Source organism: Equus quagga, chromosome 4 (assembly GCF_021613505.1).
Source record: "Equus quagga isolate Etosha38 chromosome 4, UCLA_HA_Equagga_1.0, whole genome shotgun sequence".
Taxonomy (NCBI): domain Eukaryota; kingdom Metazoa; phylum Chordata; class Mammalia; order Perissodactyla; family Equidae; genus Equus; species Equus quagga.
Genome location: NC_060270.1, coordinates 133,295,561 through 133,306,870, shown reverse-complemented (window position 1 = coordinate 133,306,870; position 11,310 = coordinate 133,295,561). Strand labels below are relative to the sequence as shown.

At 42.9% G+C, this 11,310-nt stretch overlaps 1 protein-coding gene across 1 annotated transcript; it reads right to left on the bottom strand.

The window, feature by feature from the left end:
- Window positions 1-1,081: 1,081 nt before the first annotated feature.
- Window positions 1,082-4,265, bottom strand: LOC124237866 (methionine--tRNA ligase, mitochondrial). Its single transcript, XM_046657912.1, has one exon. The coding sequence runs from the start codon at window positions 4,229-4,231 to the stop codon at window positions 2,450-2,452; it is 1,782 nt and encodes a 593-aa protein (XP_046513868.1). The 5' UTR covers window positions 4,232-4,265; the 3' UTR covers window positions 1,082-2,449.
- Window positions 4,266-11,310: the final 7,045 nt, after the last annotated feature.

Below are 11,310 nucleotides of genomic sequence, written 5' to 3'. Positions count from 1 at the left end.
ATCAACTGCGTACCCAAAGGATATTTACTTGACCTATTCTGCCTCCTAGGGAGAATTCAACTGGTTCACCTTCCATATCACCACAGAATAAATCAGATCCAACTTACCACTCTTCTTCATTCAAAATAGCCTGTCCTCTGTAATAATTATGCCCTTTCCTCTCTGGCTCCCCTAGGTCCTTGTGCCCTCCAGTACCAAAAATATTCTGGTAGCCAGTTAAGTGCCTGCACAAAACTCCATTAACACCCAGCAAGCCAAGGTCCAGTGTATTGACCAACACTAGGCCATTAGAAAGACCACTCAAGTGGAAGACATGGTCTCTCTGTTCATGACAGGAACTGTAAGACTGCTATAAGGGCACTTCAAAGGCAGAGGCTATCATCCCACTGGTCTTCCAAGTCTTTTTTACCTTCATGCATGTAAACACATCCCATCTCTTGACCAGTCTGCTCTATCCAGCCCTAGGAGATACTATACTCCATCCTAGGCCCCAGTAATCTGCCTAAGTAATCCCAGCAGGTAAGTGGAATATGTCATATGGAAAGCCCAGGATTCCACTATGAAGAATAAGGAGGGTCTGAAGGAACATTTGTAGAAAACAGTCCTTCCACCTTTAGAATGCCTTTAAGCATTCTTTACTGAGCAGTGTTTCCAAGCAACCAGAAATCTCTCACCACACTGATTAATAAAGAGAAACTTGAGCTGAATAGTAGCACCTAGAATAACTCTGGGGGAACAACTAGCACAATAGTTTCCTTCATAGTGAGCCCTCTCTGCTTGCTACCATGCTTAGAATGGATAGTTCAAGGCAAGTTCTCATTTTAAACTTTGGCCTAACTGTTCAATCACCTATGAGATATAACACTGGCTTTCTGTGTTGTAGTCATTGTATAAAGTGCTACCTTAACATCTTCTCTGTGATGTTCTCTTATGGAGCCTTGGAGAGATCCCTAAATCCAGTTTGAGATTCCTGGAGCATTGATCATTTCCTCCCTTCACCATCACCTTCAACAAATGCAACAGAACAGATCTGAATAAGGTACTTACAAACTTTTAAACTTTAATAACTTAAGTAAAAAGAGCAAAAGAAATAATCAGTAAAAAAATACTTGAAAGTAAATATATTAACACTTATAATTACTATTCAACAATTTCTATACATTATAGTCCCTGATAGACCAAAAGAAATCATGTAAGGTAAATTATATACATAGATAACAAAATTAAGACTAAGAAATATAAAAAAAAAAATGCCCTTTGAGGCTACTTACACATTTTTTAAATCATACCCGTAAATCTAACGTTATTAAAGTTTAAAATTTTTAACATACCAAGTACCCCAAGAGAGCTTTATAATCCATCATAGATTGTCCAAACTTGATACATTTACTTACTAGCATACTAAACATTTAATACAGTAAATGTCCATTTTCAGTAGTCTGAAAAAAACTGAGGATTCTGATCTTTTGTTTATTGCTTTCTATAAAACAGTAGTGGCTGCAGTTTTCCCTTATTTTAAAAAAGGCTGGGGCCAGCCCGGTGGCATAGTGGTTAAGTTCGCGTGCTCCACTTCGGCAGCCCGGGTTTTGCAGGTGCAGCTCCCAGGCACAGACCTACAGACGCATCATCCCTGTCACAGAACTGTCGCGGCATCCCACATACAAAATAGAGGAAGACTGGCACAGATGTTAGCTCAGCGACAATCTTCCTCACTCATGAAAAGAAAAAAGGCAATAAAAATTTTCTTCAAATTTAAATTCAGCAAAATTAGAAAGCAGAAAACTATTCTAAATATTCTGAAACCTCAATGTTAGGTAATTAAATATGTGAGACTAGAGCCATCTACTGGCTGAAATGTAATGTTACACAGTACAACTATTGAGACTATTAACTAACAAAGTAGGGAGTCATGGTTTTAAGAACTGAAAATATAAACATGGGCAAAAATCTTCTAGTCTAGGACACTGGTTTTTAAGGTTTTAATAAAAGAATCTCTTTTTAACAGGGGACCCAACATATATAACAAAGGAGGGCTGCCCTGTAAAAGACGAGGTAGGGGGGCCTCCAACCCCCACTCTCACTAATTTGCCCAGCAGTGGCCAAGCCAATGAAAAACAAGCCATGAGAGGTAGTTGGGCAAATAACATAACTGTGGTTTGGAGGGAGGCACAATGAGAAGGAATAGTATCAGCAAAGTTGTCTCTTACCCATCTTTCCCCTGGAGACATCTTAGAGACACTGGTGTGCAAAGGACAGTGGTTAATGGGCACAGAGAACTGAAGAGTAGAGATAAGCACCTGAAAAGCTACAAACCCCTTTTCACAGGGACATCGCTTACATGCTCACTTGATGCAACACTTTAGAAAACATTTACTATAACTTTCCTGAAAATGCAAAATAAGAAAATAACACATTTGCCTTTTTACCACAAGCCAGTTAAGATGAGTTTCTAGGTCCTATGGGCTTTCAGCAGCCAGGCCCTGGACTGGTCCAGTCTTGGAAACAAGAGCCCAGTTTCAGATCCCAGCCTCCTCCCTTCAAAAGGGCAGGGATGTCCATGGAATCGAGGCAAGAAATAGAGCTCTCCAAGGCCCCTCTCTGTGGCAGAGACCCCCAACCTGGATAGCAGCTTATCAGCTAGGCTTGGGGTGACGGGCTGGAGCAAAGTTCCAAAGACTCGCAAACATTCCAAGGCCACATGAAGCACAGTACCCAGCCAGGGAGCATCCACTGGGCTCTGCCAATTTAACTTCCACGGTGCATGCCTTTGGACAAAGCCATTAGTTTGCCGGACACAGCTGGACACTGCCTCCAGAGCCTTATAGATCTGAAAGTTATCATAGTGGTCTGCTACCTGCTTGGGCAAAGTGGCCACTGCACTCACAAGAGCATAGTCCTCTGCCTGAGCACGAACTGATGGCCCCACCAACCCTGGCTCACTGGGAAAGCAGGTAGTGCAGAAGGCCGGGTAGGTCCCGGAAGGATTTATCCTTTTGGCAGTGCATCGATTCAAGAGACCTCCCAAAGCATCTGCCAGCTCAGAGTCTAGCAATTTAACCACCTTTTCATCATAGTAATCACAGTCCCAGTGGGGGACGCCCTGCCGAAGGAGAAAGTAGCGGAAACCGTCCACAGTATAGCGGTCAAGGCAAGACCTAGGATCCACCACGTTGCCCAAGCTCTTAGACATCTTTTGGCCACAGACCGTCCAGTGAGAGTGGACATAGATGCGGTGTGGTGGGCTCATGCCAGCCCCTAAGAGGAGGGCAGGCCAATAGATAGCATGGAATTTGAGAATGTCCTTGCCTATGATATGAGAGGTGGTCGGCCACCAAGATTTAAACTCAGCATTTGGGTAGCCGATTACAGTAAGGTAGTTGACCAACGCATCCAGCCAAACGTAGATGGTCTGCGAATCGTCCCCGGGCACCGGAATACCCCAGTGCAAGTGGCTACTCCTGCGAGAGACGGACAGGTCCGGCAGCTCCTCCTCTAGCCACTGAAGGACTGCGTGATGGAATGGCTCGGGGGTGATCGCCCGAGGGTCGCCCCGTAGCCACCGCTGGAGCGGCTCCCGAAACTGGGAAAGCCTGAAAATGTAGTTTTCTTCCTTGGTCCAGGAGACGGGATGCCCGCTCTCGAGAGAGACAGGACACAAGTCCCCCGACGGGCCCGGCTGCCGGGTGACCTTGGCCTCAGGCAGGAAGCACTCGTCGGAGGCGCAATACCAACCTTCATAGAGCCCCTTGTAGAGCAGACCCCGAGCTTTCAGCACCCCCCAGAAGTGCTGCACAGCCACCCGATGCCGGGCCTCGGTGGTGCGGATGAAGTCCGTGGAGGAGATGCTAGCCTCCCGGAAAAGCTGCTGGAACTGGGCAGAGACTTGGTCGCACAGCTCGGCTGGGGCCAGGCCTGCAGTGGCTGCCGCCTGCTGAATCTTCAGGCCGTGCTCGTCGGTACCGGTGGAGAAGCGCGTGGCGGCGGCGCTGGGAACTCGGAGGCGACGGTAGCGGCACAGGGCATCCGCTAGTAGCGCCGAGTACAGGTGTCCGATGTGCGGCGCCGCGTTCACGTAGAAAATAGGTGTTGTGAAGTAGGCGCGCGCGTCCTGGGCATCGTCGCGGGCACCGAGAGGACATGAACTGTAGTGGCGTAGCCTCGAGTCCTGTAGGCACAGACCCCTACTTAGCCCTGTACGTCCTAGTAGCCGCAAGAGAGAGATTCGCAGCATGATGCCTGCCGAGCCGAAGCAGCGGCTGGGGCGTTCTGAAAGCACATGTGAGGGGCGCATGCGCAGCCGGCCGCACGCCGCTTCCGGTCGGAAAGCCAATGAGGTTCGGCCCCTGCCGCCCCGCCCCCTGCCGCCCCGCCCACGACTCCCCGCGCTGTCCCGGTCGCCCCGCCCCCTGCCGCTCCGCCCGCGCCTCCTCCCCCCGCTGCCCTGGCTGCCCCGCCCTCTGGCATCCCTCCAGCAACTGCTCCCTCCGCTGCCCCGCCTGCCCCGCCCCCTGCAGCCCCGCCGGCACCTCCTCCCTCCACCGGCCTCGCTGGTATGGGACTTGAGGACGCGCGAGAAAGACAGCTGCAAGGCTGTGGGCTTGGGAGAGGTCATGGAAGCACATAAATCTTCATCTTTCTACAATATCTCTGGGTCCTATTTTGGGTTGTGATTTTATATTTATGCATCTGTTTTCCTCTCTAGGCTTGTGAGCGAGAATTTTATCTTCAGGCATTTCTCAAACCTCAGTCAGTGGCGGGCATATTGCAGGACAATGAGTGTGCCTCCTACGTGTACCTTGGTCAACGGAGGGATCTGAAATATCTAAATTTTATCTCAGAACCTAGTGGACGCAATAAATCTGGAAGGAGGGAGAGAGAGAAATAATTATATAGAGCACTTGAGGGAAGAATAAGAACTGAAAAAGTAAGAGAAGTCTTTTCTCTAAACACACTCAATTTTTGTTGAATCAATAAAAGAGATAGATTTGTGATGTGCCAAAGATTACTCCGATCCACGGAGGTGGAACGCAATATGCTGTCTCTGTGCGCATAAGGATTAATCTTCAAATTTACTTCTTGCAGTAGTCAGTAGTAATTTTCTTTTAAGATGCTGTTAAAGTTCTTCTACAGGAGTGTTTTTCAAGTTTGCTTTTAGCGACGGAACCCTGGATCTTGCCTCGGGATCCCAGAATTGGACTAATATTAATCCTTGCTTCATGACACACTCATCTTTGGTCTATGACTGGCCATCTTTTTTTTTTCCCCCATTAATTTAAATACTATACTCATTTAGTAAGAAAATGGAATGAAACATCTGTGAATCCACAACCCAACCTAAGAACTAGAAGTGGTTGTCTAAGTAAGTGTGGTCCCAGAAGAGCAGCATTAGCAGCACCTGGAACCTTGTTAGAAATGCATATTCTTAGGCCCCATGCTTCCATCCAGTGAATCAGAAACTCTAGGATAGGACCCAGCACGCCAGGTTTTAATGAGCTCTGCAGGTGATTCTGATGCACACTAAAGTTTGAGAACCACTGAATCAGGAGATTACCAGTGATTTAGATCTGTGAGCTTTTTTCCCCTTGCCTTCCTGTCTTCCTCCCAAAGGTGATCATTGTCCTGAATTTTGAACTTTTACATTTGTGTTATCACATATACAGTATGTCTAAGGAACACAAATTAATTTTTATTTAAACATTCTGAAAAAGGGTATCATACTACATGTAGTCTTCTTCCACCTGCCTTTTCCACTCAACATTTTGTTGCTAAGATTCATCCATGTTTTTGCCTGTAATTCTAGTTAATTCATTTGGCTGCTGTGTAATAATTTATGAATGGAGGTGCATGGATCTGATTTCTGTGGTGATATGGAAAGCGGGCCAGTCAAATTTTCTCTAGGAGTTACACTAGGTACAACAAATAACCTTCAGGTACCTAGTTGATGTGTTCTATTTGGTCCTGCAGTTTAAGGGCAAGTGAAAGGTAAAACTTAAAACTGGAGGACATGTGAAGCACCCTCCAGAACTAGGAAACAAATCCAGGACAAATGCCTGAGAAATCAGGTTCTCCAGCAATTCTCTTCCCCCTCCCACCTTATCCCACCCCCACCCCGAGGCCCGCCCCAGCCATCTTCCTTGAATCAGTTCCTCAGCAAACAAACATGTTATTTTTTTATCCCACCTTAAAAAGAAAAAAATTCTCAACACCCACTACTGCTGCATTTCTTTCCTTCCCTTTATAGCAGAACTTCTTGACAGAAACGGCAGTTCACGCACATTTGAGTGGTTCAAGTTGCTTGCTCTTAGGAACAGTACTGCTATTAACTTTCTTGTAAATATCTCCTGGTGCTTATATGCTAAAGTTTCTCTTGGATGTACATCTAGGAGGGATATTGCTGGATCATAGAGGATGTGGATGTTCAATATCACAAGATAATGACAAGTTGTTTTCCAACATGGTTAAACAAATTTACATCCCCATCCAGAACATAACCTTGAAGAGGTCTCTCCAATGCTTGATATTATCTACTTCTTAATTTTCTGCCAGTCAAATAAGGATAAAATGTTATCTCACTGATGTTCACAGAATCACTATTCACAATAGCCAAAGGGTGGAAATGATGAAAATGTCTGTCATCTGATGAATGGATAAACAAATGTAGTATATACATACAATGGAATATTATTCAGCCATAAAAAGGAATGAAGTTCTGATACATGCCACCACGTGGATAAAACTTTAAAACAGTATGCTAAGTGAAAGAGACAAAAGGCCAGATATTGTAGATTCCATTTACATGAAGTATCCAGAATGAAAAATGCATAGAGACAGAAAGGAGATTAGTGGTTGCCAGCAGCTGAAGCAAAGTTGGAATGGAGAGTGAATGCTTAAAAGATCTAGGTCTTATTATTGGGGTGATGAAAAAGTTCTGGAGCTAGGTAGTGATGATCATTGTTCAATATTGTGAGTATACTTAATGCCACTGCATTGTACACTTTAAAATGGTTAAAATGGTAAATTTTATATTATGTTTATTTTACCACAATAAAATGTTATCTCACTGTGGTCTTGATTTGCATTTCCCTAAATAGAAGTGCAAGTTGAGCATCTCTTTATATATTTATTGATCATATATCTTTCTTTGCCTGTGAAGTGTCTATTTATATTGTGCATGTATTTTTCTATTGTTTGTCTTTTTCTTTATCTGCAGGAGTTCTTTATATGTTCTTAACACTCTTCCTTTATTGGTTGATATTTTTGCAAATATCATCTACCAATTTGTATCTTGTCTTTTCACATTAAAGATGCTTAATGAATAGAAATTTTAATTTTAATATAGTGGAATTTATCAAAATTTATCTTAATGATTGTCATTTTGTGACTAATCATTTATAATTATTTTATTATCTTTTTGCTTTAAGAATACTCAGTACTCTGATGTCAGAATATATATTTATCCTTATTTTCATATGAGTATAAAATTTTTGCTTTTGATGTTCAAGTTCTTTACGTAGAATAGAAATTTTTATACATGCTATGAGATGGGGGTCCAATTTCTTCCCCATATAGATAACCAATTGTCCTAGCTCCATTTCCCCATTGACCTGCCATGCCACCTCCATCATATATTAAATTTCCACATATGCAGGTTTCTTTTTCTAGGCTCTTTATTCTATTGCATTGGTTATTAATTTGTCTATGCTATGCTGAAAACAGCTTTAATTACTATAACTTTATAATAAATCTTAATATATAGAGGACTAATCTCTTCTCCTTATCCTTTTTCAGAAGTGTCTCAGACATTCTTGGCCTTTTTTATCTTCCACGTAAATATTAAAATCAACTTGACAAATTTCATGCAAAAAACCTGTTGGGCTTAAGGACACCATTGCATTAAATCTATAGCTCAGTGACAGGTGTCAAGGGCTGGGGGGAGATATATGTACAATATTAAGTGTTTCTAAAAATCACTATGTATATCTCTCCATTTACTTAAGTCTCTTTTAATGCTGTTGTAAAGTTTTATAATTTTCTACATACAAGTTTAGCTTGTATTTTGGTAGATTTATTCCTAGAAACTACATCACTTATCAATAATGTAATTGGTGTCCTTTTCTGAAAATTATGGTTTTTTAACCATATGGTTTGTTACTGGTGTATGAAACTGATAAAAATCTAAGCTATTCTGTTTGAAGAAACAGAGGTGGGGGTACCCAGAGCCCTGCCTGATTGGCCTCTCCTCGTGATCAAAGCCCCCTTTCTTCGCCAAAGCTGGCACGTCTTTGGAACCAGAGGGCTCTGCCATACATAGTTTGAAAACTTCTGATCTGAAAAAATAAACAGTTAAGAATAGTCAATAATTTTTTTAAAGGAATAATATTGTGAACTGCTGGACATTGAAAGATTGAAAGACTATAAAGCCATAAAAAAATTTAAATATGCAATGTTGAGAAGCCAGACTATAGAACAAAATAAAAAGTCAAAATACAAATCTTTGTCTATATAACTATTAAGTTTGTGATGAGCGTGGCATTTCTGCTCACTAAAGACAGAATGGCTTTTTCAATAAGTAGTACTTTCAATAATCGTTAATTACTTAGGAAACTTGACTACATTATAAAACTAACACTACGTCAAACACATAAAACTCCATCTTGATCTGCTAGCTTGTGAAGTCTGAAGAACAAAAACTGGCTTTTTCATCTCTGTGTTCATGTTGTGCCTTACAGATATAGTAAGTGCTCCATAAAAATTTGTTGAATTTACTTCTTTGGAGCAGGGTCACATAAAATAGATTGGATTTAAAAGCTATTATTATACAAAAACTTTTCTCTGTAGGGAATGGATTGAATGATACATAATTGTCTCCTAGAAGTTTTAAAACTTTGACGAACTCAGGTGATTCAAACTTGAGTAGTAACTATGAGATTAATATGCTACCAATTATGGAGAATGTTTTCCTTAGCTTCATTCACTCATTCCAGGACTAAGTGAGCCCATACTAGAACATAGACAAGAACTAATAATGCATCTCCATCAGATTCAGCCACAGAAGAGCATGTACTTGGGAAAAGCCCATTTACAATCCAGAAGTGAAAGCTGAACCTGAAATCTACAATTGGCAGAAAATGAACATAATTACATACAGAAAAAAATGACCAGTATTAAAAAACATTTTTCTGAAAATTTATCCTAATTACTGTAAGTACTCACTGTATGACAAGCCTGGGGAAACATGATTAGTAAAAGGTTATCTATAAAAACAAACGTGGTTGTGACAAATGGATATCAGGGTGGAAGAAAACTGACTTAGATCCATATTTTACCCTTTATATTACAATTGCCAGATGCATCAGAGTTAAACAAGAAGTAAAGAGGGGGATGAATATGTGGAACACATATTTTTAGGACAGTGCAGCTATCCTGTATGATACTATAATGATGAATACATGTCATTATGCATTTGTTAAAACTTGTAGGATATACGACACCAAGAGTAAAGCCTAATGTAAAGTATGGACTCTGGGTGATAATGATGTATCAATGCAGGTTCACTGATTGTAACAAATGCGCCACTCTGGTGTGGGATGTTAGCAGAAGATTGTGTATACGTGGGGACAGGGGTATATAGGAACTCTCTGTATTTTCTGCTCAGTTTTGCTGTGAGCCTAATATTGCTCTAAAATATCAAGTTTATTTATTTAAAAAACAAAAACAAAACCCAGGAAACAGAGCATTTGTTTCAAAAGGAGAAATATACTATGGAAGAAAAGTACATTTTTCTTAAGGACAAAATGGAGAGGCAGAAAATTTTTTTTTAAAGATTGGCACCTGCACTAACATGTGTTGCCAAGTTGCCAATCTTCTTTTTTTTTTCTCCCCAAAACCCCCCGGTACATAGTTGTATATTCCAGTTGTGAGTCCCTCTGGTTGTGGCATGTGGGACACTGCTTCAGCATGGCCTGATGAGCAGTGCCATGTCCACGCCCAGGATCCAAACCAGTGAAACCCTGGGCCACTCAAGCGGAGTGCATGAACCCAAACACTCAGACATGGGGCCAGCTCCAGAAAACTTTTTCACTGAAAGTATTTGTTTAAAAATGTACAGGAATTGAGTGACAACAGCATCATCATGGAGTGAGCCATTCCCTTAGTCTCTCCCCACTAAGTTACAACCAAACGGACATTCCTTAAGCAAGAGAGGATGTTCTACAAAGCACTATAGGATATCTGAGGGATCACGCAGTCATATATCTGAAGGTAGGGGTACTGGATCCCCAGGAAGCAGTGGAAGGAGGTGAGCAGATCCCTTCCACATCCCCAGTGGCAACCATCGAGGTCGCAGGTCCTCACACAGCAGCTGGCACATGACTGTAAGAGGAGCCAAGAGAACACACAGGCTTGCGTGCAAATGCTTTTGATTTTGGAGTTGCAGCCCAGCCCGTCAGAACACACCACACTGAGTGGCATGGCTCAGCCACCACATGGATTCGCCCCACCAAGTGCAGCAACCCAGGTGAACTGCCTGTGAGGGTAGACCAGGCCCGGGTGCTCACAAAAGAAAGCACCCACCCCCCTGCCTAGTGCACCAGCTCAGCCAGTCCCCAGGCCAGGCAATGGATCCACATCAGAGCACCTACATGTGCGTGTGTGACCTGCCAAGCACCAGTGGCCAGTGGGCAAACACAGATGACCCCTATCAGCACAACTTCCAGTGAATGCAGAGATTTCAGAAAACACAGCTCCTGCCCCCACCTCCAGTGGTGGAAGGTGGAATTTGCGACCTGATACTACCACTATGCACTGGCAAAGGCTCACTTCGTCAAAAACCAGGAAGAATTACATTAACACTCCAGAGCAGAAAGGAAATGACGAGTCTCCAAAAACCAATCCTGAAGTCACAGAAATTTACAATCTAATTTACAGAGAATTCAAAATCATTGTCATAAAGGAACTCAATGAGGAATGACATCAGCATCATGGCGGAGTGAGCTCTTCCCTCAGACTCTCCCCTCTAAAATACAACCAAAAGAACATTCATACTCCAACAGAGGACATACACACAATACAAAAGATTTCTGAGAGATACACGCAGCCATAGTCTGAAGGTGGTGGTGGGGCTGGATCCTCTGGAGGAAGGGGAAGATGATAGGCGGGAGCTCTGTGGAGACAAAGGGGCAACAGCTTGTAGAAGCACACAGGTGAGGAGAGGCACCCCAGCCCCGCCCAGCACTCCAGCCCCATGGTTGTCCAGAGCATGGTGCAGAGAGAGAGGGACTGCAGCTGGGTGGGTGTGCAAGTGAGGAGAGG

Excerpts from the sequence above, each read along its gene's own strand:
- LOC124237866 (XM_046657912.1), bottom strand. The coding sequence starts at position 4,231 with ATGCTGCGAATCTCTCTCTTGCGGCTACTAGGACGTACAGGGCTAAGT.